This window comes from Pan paniscus, chromosome 15, assembly GCF_029289425.2.
Source record: "Pan paniscus chromosome 15, NHGRI_mPanPan1-v2.0_pri, whole genome shotgun sequence".
Taxonomy (NCBI): domain Eukaryota; kingdom Metazoa; phylum Chordata; class Mammalia; order Primates; family Hominidae; genus Pan; species Pan paniscus.
The window spans coordinates 65,534,389-65,550,141 of NC_073264.2; the positions used below are offsets into that span (position 1 = coordinate 65,534,389).

Sequence of the window (15,753 nt, forward strand, 5' to 3'; positions counted from 1 at the left end):
CCCCCAAATTAAATGTAGAAGAGTCAGGGCTCAGCTGGATCTTTAGTTGATTTTTGTACATGTGATTTCCCAAAGAAAGAGAAATTCTAGGGCTGGGGGTAAATAACCAAAAGGTTTGCTCATTACTGAGGTCATATGCTTAGGCTGAGTAGTGGTCACTTTTTCCACTGACCACATCATCCTATCCACGAAGCACTGAATGTTTAGCAGTGTCTCGTCAACCCTGACAGTATTTGGTTTAGGAGCAAAACTGAACTCACCAGTGCTGCGTTTAGTCATGTTGTCAAAGATATGTGTCTCTTACCTGTGGGAAAACGAAAATGACTAACATTAACACGTAGAAATAGATGCAGCTGGTATTTCAAGCTAACTACAGTGTGAAGACAATTGAAACTTGTACAGAGGGCAAACCTCTATCTATATTTCCTTGGCATTTTGAAATGACTCTAGGGGCTGTAAGAGGAAATGTTCTGCCAGTTTGCTGCTTATAATCTTCTAGAAACTTGAAACCATCCCAATGAGTTGTGTTGACCAGCTCCTTTTACTCCATATAAAAAACATCTTACGTATCTGTGGTGGAAAGAGAAACTCTTGCGTTTGGAGGCTGCTTTTTCAATTTCAGTAATGTACACATTTTCTCATTTTGCCCTCAGCAAATTTGTGATAGGTAGTGTTAAGCCTTCTTTGCATTTTGGACTTCAGATTAATATGGAGCCCACGGGAGCTGCAGAACTAACTTTTTTTTTTGAGACGGAGTTTCGCTCTTGTTGCCCAGGCTGGAGTGGAATGCTCACTGCAGCCTCCGCCTCCCGGGTTCAAGTGAGTCTCCTGCCTCAGCCTCTGAGCAGCTGGGATTACAGGTGCCCGCTACCACGCCCAGCTGATTTTTAAATATTTTTAGTAGAGACGGGGTTTCACCATGCTGGCCAGGCTGGTCTCGAACTCCTGACCTCAGGTGATCCACCCGCCTTGGCCTCCCAAAGTGCTGGCATTACAGGTGTGAGCCACCACACCTGGCCCTAATTTTTAATAAAAGAGCTGATGCTACAGCTAATCTCTTTTTTTTTTTTTGAGACAGAGTCTCGCTCTGTTGCCCAGGCTGGAGTGCAGTGGCGCAATCTCCGCTCACTGCAAGCTCCGCCCCCCGGGTTCATGCCATTCTCCTGCCTCAGCCTCCCAAGTAGCTGGGACTACAGGTGCCCGCCACCATGCCCGGCTAATTTTTTTGTATTTTTAGCAGAGACGGGGTTTCACTGTGTTAGCCAGGATGGTCTTGATCTCCTGATCTGGTGATCCGCCTGCCTCGGCCTCCCAAAGTGCCTGCTAATCTCTTAATTCTGGCTTCTTGCCTCCACCTTGGAGGTTCTTCTCAGTTGTGGCGATCTGATCAGAGAGAAGTGGTGATGTCGCTAAGACTACCAGATGCAGCACGGGAGCCTTATTGCTTCGAGGTCTAGGCCCGCCCCCAGCCCCTCCTGGAAGTGCACTGAAGCCAAGTGTAGGATGTTCTTTGTGTGAGTGAGCAATGATGCATCATTGGGTTTTGTTCTCTTGAATAGCTATTCTTTGCTGGTAAGATTTGTAGTTGTTCTTGTGTCCTTTTAAGGGAAGTGTAATTATATTCTTTGCCTTTAGCATACATTTAAGTAGCTGTGTCTTTGGAATTGGATGTTGAATTGTTCCTCCAGCTCACACATGGAGCTCACAAAATGCTGACAGTTGCTGTAGAAACGATATCTGGCAGCTGTGACAGAGTTGGATCTTTGTGCACCCAAAAAATTTCCTTTGTAGGCTTTAGCAAATTAACATTTTAAAATGGGTGCTCATTATATACTGGGTAGTTGGTTTTAAGAATAAAAAACAGTTGGTATTTTATTTGCCACCTGAGAGACTACAAAAGGATTCTCCAGGTTCTGTAAAACCACTTATGCATCTTGTGAATTTTTGCAGGTAAAATAATTTTCTCCCTAAGAAATAGCAAACATCTGTCATTCCATAGCTTTTAAGTTAAGTAGGCACTGGAGCCTGATGGGACTAACACACCCTACAATTCTGCTGAGTTTTTGTCGTAACTGATCACCAGGACTGTGATTCTGAGACTTAGTTTTGATTTCTCCCCACTTGACCAGATGATAAAAAACCAAATGGGAGAAAAGTTGTGGGTGATGTGGCATACGACGAGGCCAAAGAGAGGGCGAGCTTCATCACTCCTGTTCCTGGCGGCGTAGGGCCCATGACAGTTGCAATGCTCATGCAGGTAATTGTGAATAAAAGTTTCTATAAGAGTTCTGAAAAGCTGATCGAGTTTTGGCTGCTTTTCTCCCCAAGTAGAAATGTCAAAAACCTACTCAGAAGTAAAGATGTGAATTTATTGAGAAAAAGGGAAGGGAAGAATAGAGAAATAAGATCAGGCACATTAATAGAGGAAAGTAGGGATGGCATAATTCCAGTCTCTTTTGGAATATAATAACTTTGAAAGAAGAAAAGTGCGATCACACTGGCTTGGCCAGGTCTGTTTTGGTTTGCCTTCCCTTTTTTTTTTTTTTTTTTTTTTTGAGACGGAGTTTTGCTCTTGCTGCCCAGGCTGGAGTGCAATGGTGTGATCTTGGCTTACCGCAACCTCCGTCTCCCTGATTCAAGTGATTCTCCTGCCTCAGCCTCCTGAGTAGCTGGGATTACAGGTGTGCACCACCACACCCGGCGAATTTTGTATTTTTAGTAGAGACAGGTTTCTCCACGTTGGTTAGGCTGGTCTGGAACTCCCGACCTCAGGTGATCCGCCCACCTTGGCCTTCCAAAGTGCTGGGATTACAGGTGTGAGCCACCGTGCCCGGCCTGCTTTCCCTTTCTAACATGCACCAGCTGACAGAGGCCAGGCGAGCAGCCCCAAAGCATGTTAGGTGCCTCTTGACTCTTACCTAGGATTGAAGCATGGTAATAAGTGGGTCTGAAGCAGTTCATTTTGTGATTGAACTGGAGTGACCTGGAGCTTGAAACTGAGGTGAGGATTAAAATAACCACCTCTTCTAAGTTTCATTTATTTCATTTTGCTTAGAGCACAGTAGAGAGTGCCAAGCGTTTCCTGGAGAAATTTAAGCCAGGAAAGTGGATGATTCAGTATAACAACCTTAACCTCAAGACACCTGTTCCAAGGTAAAAATAAAGTTTTACTGATTTAAAACTTTGTGAATTGTTGGTTTTTAGTTGACAGATACTGTGGGTTCACATATGCTCCCTCTGAAGGTGCCTTCAGTGGTTGGGGTTGGGTTGGGGGCTTGTTACTACTGTGGGATTAATTAAACTCAGTGGATAAACATTAATACCTATTTTCTATGTTTCCAAAGTGACATTGATATATCACGATCTTGTAAACCGAAGCCCATTGGTAAGCTGGCTCGAGAAATTGGTCTGCTGTCTGAAGAGGTAGAATTATATGGTGAAACAAAGGCCAAAGTTCTGCTGTCAGCACTAGAACGCCTGAAGCACCGGCCTGATGGGAAATACGTGGTGGTGACTGGGTATGCTTTTTATTCATGTTGCCATCCAAATCTTAGTATCAGTCCTGATACTAAGGCGTTGCATTTGCACTTGGCACATGTATGTAGAGGTGCCTTTAATTTGATTTTAGCATTTTCACCCGTATTTGATCTCATTTGATCCTTACAGCAATCCTGAGAGGTAGGTAAGAATAGATTATAATCATAGATGAGAAAATTGGTCAAGGTTATCCATCTAGTAAGTGGAAGAGTTTGGTCTTAAAACCCGGTCTTAAGATAGAATCACCTTTTGCTGTTGTTGTTGTTGTTGTTGTTTTGAGACAGAGTCTCGCTCTGTTGTCCAGGCTGGAGTGCAGTGGCACGATCTCGGCTCACCACAACCTCTGTCTCCCAAGTTCAAGCGGTTCTCCTGCCTCAGCATCCTGAGTAGCTGGGACTACAGGTGCAAGGCAACACACCCAGCTAATTTTTGTATTTTTAGTAGAGACTGTGTTTCACTATGTTGGCCAGGCTGGTCTCGAACTCCTGACCTTGTGATCCACCCACCTCAGCCTCCCAAAGTGCTGGGATTACAGGCGTGAGCCACCACACCCGGCCAGAATCACCTTTTTGAACCCAAAATTCATTAATTCGATGGATTTACTAAGCATTCATTTTTATTGCTGGGCTGAGGTTATATTAAAAAGCTAGTTTATGAGAATATAAAATGAGAAATTAAAATTATAGCCGTGTCTCTACAAGATAAAGTATATTTGCTTCTTACAGCAAGAAGAGCTAAAATACAGGAATCATTTTTTTTCCTTAAAGTTTTTTGGAAATTACAACTAAGACTTTTGAAAAAGATATCTTTCAGGGCTTTTGTCTTTCTTTTTCTTTGTCTTTTCTTTCTTTTTTTTTCTTTAAGAGATGGGGGTTTGCTCTGTTGCCCAGGCTGGAGTACAGTGGTGCAGTCATAGCTTACTGTAGCCTGGAACTCCTGGGCTCAAGTGATCCTCTTGCCTCAGCCTCCTATATAGCTGGGACTACAGGCATACACTGCTATGCCTGACTTTGTCTTTCTTAATCTTTAGATTATGAGTCATTCTCTAGGGTCTGCTAGGTATGACTTAGTGATTCAGATACACTTAATTCTTTAAACCTTTTTCTCTTTTGCTTTCGTCTTGAAGAATAACTCCAACACCCCTGGGAGAAGGGAAAAGCACAACTACAATCGGGCTAGTGCAAGCCCTTGGTGCCCATCTCTACCAGAATGTCTTTGCGTGTGTGCGACAGCCTTCTCAGGGCCCCACCTTTGGAATAAAAGGTACTAGTGAGACTGGACCATGGGTGGTGACAGGGGACCTGCTTCTCCTTCAGTCCTCCCAGGCCCACGCGACCTATGATACTTATGGGGTCTTCAACTCATTTCAACACCAGGAATGTCATTCTCACAAACCTCTGTAGTCATGCTTTTGATGAAGGCTGTCATTGGATCTCCCCAGCTCCTGCTGTCACTGTTTGCCACTGCACAGGGATTCTCTGGGATGGGTGATATGTAGCTGGAGGTGCTTTTATTTGACCCTCATAGTCCACTGCCACAGTAACCATAAAGGTAACCATAGCTACTGATCATCTTACAGACACTGTAGAGACAATGACAAACCCCACAGATGTTTCACCTTGTTGGGAATAAGAAAAGCCTACCTTTATTGAATATATGCTTTGCGCCAGATATTGTGCTGAGCAGTTTTTGCATATTATTTTATCATCCAGTACGAGATAGTATTGTCACCATTTTAAAATAGCAGCAACTGGGACTTCAGAGGTGGCTTGGTCAAAGGCACCTGTATTAAGTACCAGAGTGATTCTTCCATGTCTATTTCAAGCTCTAAATTACTACCATACTCGCACTTTACCTTCAGATTTTTATTGCTGCGGTACTAAGAACATGTGTTTTTTTTTTTTTTTTTTTTTTGAGACAGGGTCTCACTCACTCTGTCGCCCAGGCTGGAATGCAGTGGTGTGATCTCGGCTCACTGCAACCTCTCCACCTTCTGGGTTCAAGAGACTCTCCTGCCACAGCCTCCCGAGTAGCTGGGATTACAGGCACGCACGACCATGCCTGGCTAATTTTTGTATTTTTGGTAGAGACGGGGTTTCACCATTTTGGCCAGGCTGGTCTTGAACTTCTGACCTCAAGTGATCTGCCTGTCTCAGCCTTCCAAATTGGTAGGACTATAGGCATGAGCCACCGTGCCAAGCTGCTATCTTAATTAAAATAATTTTTATTAATTATGATAGGTTCTTAGAGTTAGCTTTCTCTGCTTGGTGAGGGTATCACATTTTGCTTGTTCTAGCAATTACTACAAATGTTGACACCGGGAACACCTTCACCCTTCCACCTTTTTTTTTTTTTTTGGAGACACAGTCTCGCTCTGTTGCCTGGGCTGGAGTACAGTGGCACGATCTTGGCTCACTGCAACCTCCGCCTCCTGGTTTCAAGCAATTCTCCTGCCTCAGCCTCCCAAGTAGCTGGGACTACAGGTGCGTGCCACCATGCCTGGCTAATTTTTGTGTTTTTAGTAGAGATGGGGTTTCACTATGTTGGCCAGGCTGGTCTTGAACTCCTGACCTTGTGATCTGCCCACCTCGGCCTCTCAATGTGCTGGGATAATAGGCATGAGCCACCGTGCCCAGCCCACCCTTCCCCCTATTTTATAAATGTAATCACTTTGTTCTGCTCTTGAGCTTGTCTTAACCCCCTTTCAACTTCAGCACGAGCTATTCCTTGTTCTGCTTATTGAACCCATTATTTTCCTTTTACTCTTACTGCAAATTGCCTCACTGCACGGTCTCTGCCTCACAAAAAAAAAATACATATTAATATATCTCTGGGCTGGGTGCAGTGGCTCATGCCTAAAATCCCAGCACTTTGGGAGGGTGAGGTGGTAGATTACTTGAGGCCAGGAGTTCAAGACCAGCCAGGCCAACATGGCAAACCCCATCTCTATTAAAAACACAAAAATTAGCTGGGCATGGTGGTATGTGCCTGTAATCCCAGACTGTTACCCTCCAGCCTGTGAGACAGTATGAGACTCTGTCTAAAAAAACATATATATATATATATCTGATTTACATTTATTGCACTGATAATGTGGTAACCTGGACTTTTTTTGTTAGTTAGTTTGTTTTTTTTTGAGACAGAGTCTTGCTCTGTCTGGAGTCCCAGCTCAGGCTGGAGTGCAGTGGCATGATCATAACTCACTGCAGCCTTGATCTCCCAGGCTAGGACTATAGGCATGAGCAGCCATGCTTGGTGTCCTGAACATTTTCAACTGGCTTTTGGCTAATACAGATTGAGCATCAGAAATCTAGAAACCTGAAATCTGAAAGGCTCCAAAATTCTAAACTTTTTGAGTGCTGACACGATGCTCAAAGGACATGCTCATTGGATCATTTCAGATTTTAAATCCTGGATTTGGGATGCTGGATCAGTATGATGAAAATATTCCAAAATCTGGAAAACAAAAACCCAAATCCAAAACCCAAATCCAAGCATTTTAAATAAGGGATACTCAACCTGTAATCCAAGTAGGCCAAAAAAATCTAGCAATTAGGCTGCTTTCTAACAGCCTAATCTATTTATCTCTATTTAGGAAAAATTATAGTCTTTTTGTTAGGTGTATGTATTTTAAATATTTCTGTTTTAAAAGCCAAAGTAGCTTTATGAGAGTAGGAAATTGAACAGTTTGCCTTTATGTAACTGTCAGCTGGGTGTTTTAACAAATGCCAGTAATTACAAGGAACCTATTTCTAAAGATAATGAGTAGGTATATATTTGTTCATGGTTTTGTCATTTAAACTCAGATTTCAATTGAGAGACTAGTATTAGAAAACACTTGATCAAAACTGTCCAAATGATTGTAAAAAATAAATAAATAAATGTGCTTAGTAGTTACAATAATGCATTTGCATTTATTTGATTTCTAAGTCATTGGAGAAGCATGCTTAACTGAGCTTCTACCCTTGACCTGTCCCCTAGGTGGCGCTGCAGGAGGCGGCTACTCCCAGGTCATTCCTATGGAAGAGGTAAAGTATTCTGGGATTTGGCTGAATTAGATCCCCCTTTTTTTGTCGGGGGGAGGGTGCTGAATTAGATCCCTTTTTTTCCCCATGACGGAGTCTTGCTCTGTTGCCCAGAGCTGGAGTGCAATGGCACAATCTCGGCTCACTGCAACCTCTGCCTCCCAGGTTCAAGCAATTCTCCTGCGTCAGCCTCCCGAGTAGCTGGGATTACAGGCATGCACCACCACGCTCAGCTAATTTTGTATTTTTAGTAGAGACGGGGTTTCACCGTGTTGGCCAAGCTGGTCTTGAACTCCTGACCTCGTGATCCGCCCACCTCGGCCTCCCAAAGTGCTGGTATTATAGGCGTGAGCCACCGCACCCAGCCTAGATTCTTTATTATAGCTTTTTCTCTCTGGAGATTAGCCTTTTTTGTAGAGCTCTTAGTGGACAAATGACTTGTTTCTCAGCAAAAGCAACACCTAGGGGGAAAACAACTTAATTTGCAGACTTGTGATACAGCTTGGTTTCAAACTTTGGCTTTCAGTGGGAATGATTATTATAAGCAAATGACCAAATGAAGCATGGTATCGGGAAGCACCAACACACAGCGATTTCAGAATTCATTTATGTAACTGCAGAAATGGGAACATTACATAGACATAGAGTTGGTGCTGCTCCCGTGCACTCCTCCTCGCTGTTTTGAGGTGTGTCCTCAGTAACCCAGTGTGGCTGTTGATCCCAGTGGTGTGGTATTTGTGGTCTCTGGACATCTCATTTTGGAAAAACTGCAAGTTCTGTATTTGGGAGGAGATTCTTCTGTGGACAGATAATTAGTCTTTTATGTTTTCTTTTTCTTTTTCTTTTTCTTTCTTTTTTTTTTTTGAGACAGAGTCTCACTCTGTCACCCAGGCTGGAGTGCAGTGGTGTGATCTTGGGTCACTGCAACCTCCACCTCCCAAGTTCTCCTGCCTCAGCCTTCCAAGTAGCTGGGATTACAGGTGCGCGCTACCACACTTGGCTACTTTTTATGTTTTTAGTAGAGATGGGGTTTCGCCATGTTGCCCAGGGTGGTCTTGAACTCCTGGCCTGAAGTGATCCGCCCGCCTCGGCCTCCCAAAGTGCTGGTATTATAGTTGTGAGCTACCACGCCCAGCCAGTCATTTATGTTTTCAAGAACTCCCTATATTGGGTGTTTGTCCACTAACTGGGCTGCCTTCAGTATTCCATTGGCTTTAAAATAGGGATTGAGCTTTGCAATAGAATGAAAGTTGGAAAGATACAGAGCAGCTGGGAGACTAATGTGGCTTCTGTTCTTTTGTAGTTTAATCTCCACCTCACAGGTGACATCCATGCCATCACTGCAGCTAATAACCTCGTTGCTGCGGCCATTGATGCTCGGATATTTCATGAACTGACCCAGACAGACAAGGTAGGATGCCAAAGCCCCATGAACCCCATTGAACAGTTTTGAAAGTATTGAACCATCTGAATTAGTGTTGGTATCTTGGGTGCTGAGGATGCAGGTAGCAAGGCAATGGGGCTCCTCTCATTTTAAAGCCCCTTTCTTTTCTTTAAGGCTCTCTTTAATCGTTTGGTGCCATCAGTAAATGGAGTGAGAAGGTTCTCTGACATCCAAATCCGAAGGTTAAAGGTAAGCTTTTTTTCTTCCACATTTTTTATATTGTATGGAATCTGGAATCTGATCATTGATTAGGACATAAAAGTCTTCTTGGAGTAGCCTATTTTAGATGAAGTTACATCAGTAATCATAGTCTTAAAGTCATGATATACATAGCAAAGATGGATGGTAGAGGTTATTTCTCATTTATCTATAGATTAGAAGTGGCTAGTGTAGAATAAATAGAACACTGACAACCTGCCCTCAGCTAAGAAAAAAACGACTCTTCCTTTATAACATGAACAAGAGTCAGGATGTCACTGTGGCGGCATAGCAGCCTTTGGAGTTTGCATCATTGGGACCTTAAGCAAATTTGTTAAATGACTTGTTTCTCCGCTTACTTGTCTGTAAAATAATACTTGCCTTGCCCTGAATAGATAAGGGTCTGTGTTAAACAGTTAAAACCGTAGTTATATCTATATTTTATTTGAATTTCTGTAACAAATACATAGTTAGTAAGCATACACCATACCACCTGACCCAGAAATCTCACCCAAAATAAATGAAAACTCTGTTCACATAAAAATCTGTACATTAATGTTTTTAGCAGCTCTATTAATAATTTCCAAAAACTGGGAACTAATCTAAATGTCTTTCAATGGATGAATAAATAAACAAACTGGTACATCCATCCAATAAAAATAAATGAGCTATTGATACAAGCAACAACTTGGATGAATTTCAGTGGCATTATGCTGGGTGAAAGAAGCCAGTCTCAAAAGCTTGCATATTGCATGCCTCCATTTATATGATATTCTCAATAAGAGAAAACTATAGTGCTAGGGAACAGATCAATAGATGCTAAGGGTATGGATGAAGGGAGGGTATGACCATAAAGGAACAGCAAAGGAGAGGTGTTTTGTTTTGTTTTTTGTTTTCTTTTTTGAGACAGCGTCTCTCTCTGTAACCCGGCTGGAGTGCAGAGGCAAAATCACAGCTCACTATAGCTTCCACCTTCCAGGTTCAAGCAATCCTCTCATCTTAGCCTCCTGAGCACCTGGGACTATAGGTGCACACACCACCACACCTGGCTAATTTTTTATTTTATTTTTTTGTAGAGACTGTGTCTCACCATATTGTCCAGGCTGGTCTCAAACTCCTGGTCTAAAGCGATGGTCCTGCCTCAGCCTCCCAAAGTGTTGGGATTACTGGCGTGAGCCACCACATCTGGCCACAAGGGATTTTTTGTTTTTGTTTTTCTGTTTTTTAATTTTTCAAAAATTTATTGGTTGTTTGTTTGTTTGTTTGTTTAAGACAGAGTCTCACTCTATCTCCCAGGCTGGAGTGCAATGGTGTGATCTCAGCTCACTGCAACCTCCACCTCTCAGGTTCAAGCAGTTCTCCTGCCTCAGCCTGAATAGCTGGGGTTACAGGTGCCTGCCACCATGCCCAGCTAATTTTGGTATTTTTAGTAGAGAGAAGGTTTCATCATGTTGGCCAGGCTGGTCTCGAACTCCTGACCTCAGGTGACCCACCCGCCTTGGCCTCTCAAAGTGCTGGGATTACAGGCGTGAGCCACTGTACCCGGCCTGTTTGTTTATGTTTTTGAGAAAAGCTTTTACTCTGTCACCCAGGCTGGAGTGCCGTGGTGCAATCACATCTCACTACAGCCTCGACCTCCAGGACTCAAGTGATTCTCCCACCTCACCCAACTAGGTAGCTGAGACTACAGCCAGGTACCACCATGCCCAGATTTTTATATATTGTGTAGAGACCGGGTTTTGCCGTGTTGCCCAGGCTGATCTCAAGCTTCTGGCCTCAAGCGATCTGCCTACCTTGGCATACCAAAGTGCTGGGATTACTTGCATGAACCACTGAGCTCAGCTTTTTTTTTTTTTAAGAGATGAGGAGGCCAGGCGTGGTGGCTCATACCTGTAATCCCAGAACTTTGGGAAGCTGAGGCAGGTGGATCACCTGAGGTTGGGAGTTTGAGACCAGCCTGACCAACATGGAGAAACCCCATCTCTACTAGAAATACAAAATTAGCTGGGCGTGGTGGTGCACGCCTGTAGCCCCAGCTACGCGAGAGGCTGACACAAGAGAATCGCTTGAACCCGGGAGGCGGAGGTTGCAATGAGCTGAGGATGCCCCACTGCACTCCAGCCTGGGTGACAGACAGAGACTGTCTCAAAAAAAATTGGGTTTGTGTTTTACAACACTTCTTGGTCACTATGATACTATGATTATTTAGGTCTAGGCTTAGGGAAATCTTCTGGTGCTCAGTTATAGGGACAAACATGTTAATAATACCTTTGTACATGTGTGAGTAATGTGAATTTGCAGATATCGGGATAAAATCACTTTTGTCAGACCCAGACAAAACAGGGCTGGGAAGACATGAAGAAGAGGAGGCTTACACTTACGTGTCTGTGATAAGAACTGTTTGCAAGGCCTGTAATCCCAGCACTGTGGGAGGCCAAGGCAGGAGGATGACTTGAGCCCAGCAGTTCGAGACCAGCCTGAGCAATGAAGCAAAACCTCGTCTCTACAAAAAAATTTAAAAACGAGCCAGGTGTGGTGGCATGCGCCTATAGTTATACCCAGCTACTCGGGAGGCTAAGGCAGGAGCATTCCTTGAACCCAGAAGTTCAAGGTTGCAGTGAGCTATCACTGGGCCACTATAATCTAGCCTAAGTGACAGAATGAGACCTCATCTCAAAAAAACAAAAGCAAAAATTGTTTCCAACAACTTTATAAAACCCCAAAAGAAATCCCTTCACGTCCTTCACACATCTCCTGCTTTGCACAGCTTGCACATTTCAAATGTATACTTATGTTTCCATGACAAGACTTATCACTAGACATTCTTCAGGATGGGAGTAATTCAGATAAGATGCTCTTGAAAGTACACTTATCCAGTAACGGCAACTGCACCAATGAATTGACAACTCTGGCTTTGAGCTTCTGGGAGTGATGAATTCTGTTTTTTTTTTTTTTTTTTTTGAGACAGGGTCTTGCTCTGTCACCCAGGCTGTAGTGCAGTGGCACAATCATGGCTCACTGCAGCCTTGACCTGAACTCTCTAAGCAGACTACGTGAAGCTCTCCCTCTTTTCTTTTCCTTTTTTTTTTTTTTTTTTTGAGATGGAGTCTCACCCAGGCTGGAGTGCAGTGGCGTGATCTTGGCTTACTGCAACCTCTACCTCCTGGGTTCAAGCAGTTCTGCTGTCTCAGCCTCCCAAGTAGCTGGGATTATAGTCACCCACCACCATGCCCAGCTAATTTTTGTATTTTTTAGTACAGACGGGGTTTCACCGTGTTGGCCAGGCTGGTCTCAAACTCCTGACCTCAGGTGATCTGCCCATCTCAGCCTCCCATAGTGCTGGGATTACAGGCTCAGCCACAGGCTGAGCTTCACGCCTAGCTGAAGCTCTCCTTCTTTGCTAGTAAAAGCTTCCCTTCCCTCACTAGGCATATTTGTGGCATCCCAGGTTATAATCCTCGTCGCTCATTCCTGAATAAACTCAACCTATTTGAAGATAATTTTTTGTAATGTCTTTCTTTAGGCTGACAGTAGGAAATAACCCCCAGCTTTCAGTTTTTCCTTCTGAATTTAAGATGGTTTGCATTTCCTAGAGGGGATCCCATTTAGAGGTAGGGGTCAAAATTTTTGTCTTACGTTTATTGTGCTTCTGTTTGTCTTATTTTATGTTTTCATTTTCCTACACTTTCAGAGACTAGGCATTGAAAAGACTGACCCTACCACACTGACAGATGAAGAGATAAACAGATTTGCAAGATTGGACATTGATCCAGAAACCATAACTTGGCAAAGAGGTACCAGAGCAGTATACAAGCCCCGTTTATTTTGGCTATATTGCACACCCTACACCCTCCAGAAGAGTTGTTAAAATGTGAGGCTCAGAAGCTTCCATGTTGGTATTTTACCAGCTAAGGCATGACCAAGATGGTGACATTATTTCTTTTTCTTGCCACCTCTCTCAGTATCTCTCCTTATTAGCTATCATCAAATCTCTTTGTTGGATTGGTCGAACATTTTGCTGGCTATTCAGTGTTGACTGAAATTAGGGTAGTTAAACCAAAAATCACATTTTACAAATTTAATTTTATGCAAAAAGTTTTAGTGTCATGAAGTAGAGAAATTATGTTTAATCACTTCTTGAATCATGTGTGACCTTTATTCTTAGAACTCTTGTGTGGCATAAATGACTTGATTTTTTCTGTAGTTCTCTAGCTTACCTAATCTTTTTTTTTTTTGAGATGGAGTCTCGCTCTGTCGCCCAGGCTAGAGTGCAGTGGCACAGTATCGGCTCACTGCAAGCTCTGCCTCCCAGGTTCACGCCATTCTCCTGCCTCAGCCTTCCGAGTAACTGGGAGTACAGGCACCCGCCATCATGCCCGGCTAATTTTTTGTATTTTTAGTAGAGACAGGGTTTCACCATGTTAGCTAGGATGGTCTCGATCTCCTGACCTCATGATCCGCCCACCTCAGGCTCCCAAAGTGCTAGGATTACAGGCATGAGCCACCGCACCCGGCCTACCTAATCATTTTTTTACCTCATTTTATTAAATTCTCTTATAGCATATTAGGTAGCCTTCAAGGTTTAAATACTTACCAGTTCAGTAAGTAGGTTGCCTGGCTTCACTGCCATATGCTACTTTTCTCAATGCACAACTAGTGTAGCTTAGATTTCACTTTGCATCAACAATGCAACCTTCTATTCTGTATCACTATTGAGAAAGAATCTTCATCCACTCATGCAGAATAGAGCTGAAGGCCAGTTTATTGACTGTTTTTGTGATTTTCCTTGACTCAATAACCGTTGCTAGCTAATGGCCTTATTTAGATGACACTCTCAATGTCTAAAACCACATTGGAATTTCTCTTCCTTTGCTTCAATAGCTTTAGACAAATGGTATAATATTTTATAAGGAATAAGCTAAAAGTCCATTTTGAAGATTTAGTATCCGATTTACTTTTCTTTTGCTTCGTGTCTCATTCATGTTTTCTAAGCAACTAGAGGCAGTCATACCTATTGACTAGCTATTTTTTACAGAAATATTAGTTACATGAAACCTGATACTTTTTTCTTTTGAAAAATAAGGGTTGGCTTTAACAACACATTACAGCAAGAGTGGGGTGTGTGTGTGTCTGATTGCTATATAAGACACTGCTTTTGGTATGAAATTACGACAGTCTTTATGGAAAATAATTTGGCATATTATCAAGTGCCTTAAAAATGCTTCTCCTCCTTGACTCATTTAGAGTATGAACTGGGTTTTTTTGTTCATTTTGTGTGTGTGTGTTTTTACTTTGAAATTATTTTAATTTTGAAATAGAAAACATCTTGAAAAAAAAACCCACAAAATATATAGGCAAATTTGTACTCTGTGAGCTTGTCACATCCTTACACTGCTTCACCAATCTCTAAGATGAAAAACTCTGTTCTAAAACATATTCAGCCATCAGCAATGATGTTATTAGTAGGAATATGGATCAATTTAATTTTGTGTTTCTTTGATATTGTTTGGCATTTGATACTGAAATGGCAACTCCTGTTTCCTCTCTATACTCATAGTACTCTCAGCACCTCACTTCTGACACCAGATGGGTAGTTTTTCTCTTCCACAACAATTCAGCTTTCACTTCTCCAGTGGATATTGACTGAGTATCCTATGATTTAACTCAATTCTGACACTAACTGTCTGGAGCAGATCCTACAGGTAAAGGGCTCAGTCCTAAAAGACTGCCCCACTTCAGACACGAATCGCAAGTCCAGGTTGTCACCTGTGCTTCTGACCAACTGGTTATAAACTGGAGGGTCCCCACAACCCCCTGCTCAGGTTCATTTGCTAGAATGGCTCACAGAACTCAGAGAAGCATTTCACTTGTGTTTATGGTTTATTATAAAGGATACAGCTCAGAAACAACCAGATGGAAGAGAAGCGTAGGGGGCATCACTCTCCCAGCACCTGGATGTGTTCACCAGCCCAGAGGCTCATCAAATCATGTTGTTCAAGAGTTTTTTTTTTGAGACGGAGTTTTGTTCTTGTTGCCCAGGCTAGAGTGCAATGGAGTGATCTCAGCTCACTGCAACCTCTGCTTCCCGGGTTCAAGCGATTCTCCTGCCTCAGCCTCCTGAGAAGCTGGGATTACAGGCATGCACCACCACACCCGGCTAATTTTGTATTTTTAGTAGCGACAGGGTTTTTCCATGTTGGTCAGGCTGGCCTCGAACTTTTGACCTCAGGTGATCTGCCCACCTTGGCCCCCCAAAGTGCTGGGATTTACCGGCGTGAGCCACTGTGCCCGGCCTGTTCAAGAGTTTTATACACCCCTAACACCTTACCCAGAGGTTGGTGGGTGGGACTGAAAGTTCCAGCCCTCTAATCATTTGGTCTTTTTGGTGACCATTCCTTTCCTGAGGCTGTCTAGGAGACCTACCATAAGTAACTTATTACCATAAACTCAGGTGTGATCAAAAGGAGTTTGTAATGAATAACAAGACACTCCTATCACCCTTGGAATTCCAAGAGCTCTATGAGCCTTTTGTCAGGAACCCATGACAAA

General features: G+C 43.1%; 1 protein-coding gene across 4 annotated transcripts in view; it reads left to right on the forward strand.

Moving 5' to 3' along the window:
• Positions 1 to 15,753, forward strand: part of MTHFD1 (methylenetetrahydrofolate dehydrogenase, cyclohydrolase and formyltetrahydrofolate synthetase 1) — a 71,980-nt gene that overhangs the window by 34,649 nt on the left and 21,578 nt on the right. For all 4 annotated transcript variants that reach the window (XM_003831610.5, XM_034937686.3, XM_057299725.2 and 1 more), the window contains 8 exons: positions 2,130 to 2,257; positions 3,056 to 3,153; positions 3,345 to 3,518; positions 4,664 to 4,800; positions 7,519 to 7,565; positions 8,866 to 8,973; positions 9,121 to 9,195; positions 12,896 to 12,998. In XM_003831610.5, the coding sequence (XP_003831658.1) occupies positions 2,130 to 2,257; positions 3,056 to 3,153; positions 3,345 to 3,518; positions 4,664 to 4,800; positions 7,519 to 7,565; positions 8,866 to 8,973; positions 9,121 to 9,195; positions 12,896 to 12,998 (870 nt within the window). The remainder of the gene's footprint in view (positions 1 to 2,129; positions 2,258 to 3,055; positions 3,154 to 3,344; positions 3,519 to 4,663; positions 4,801 to 7,518; positions 7,566 to 8,865; positions 8,974 to 9,120; positions 9,196 to 12,895; positions 12,999 to 15,753) is intronic.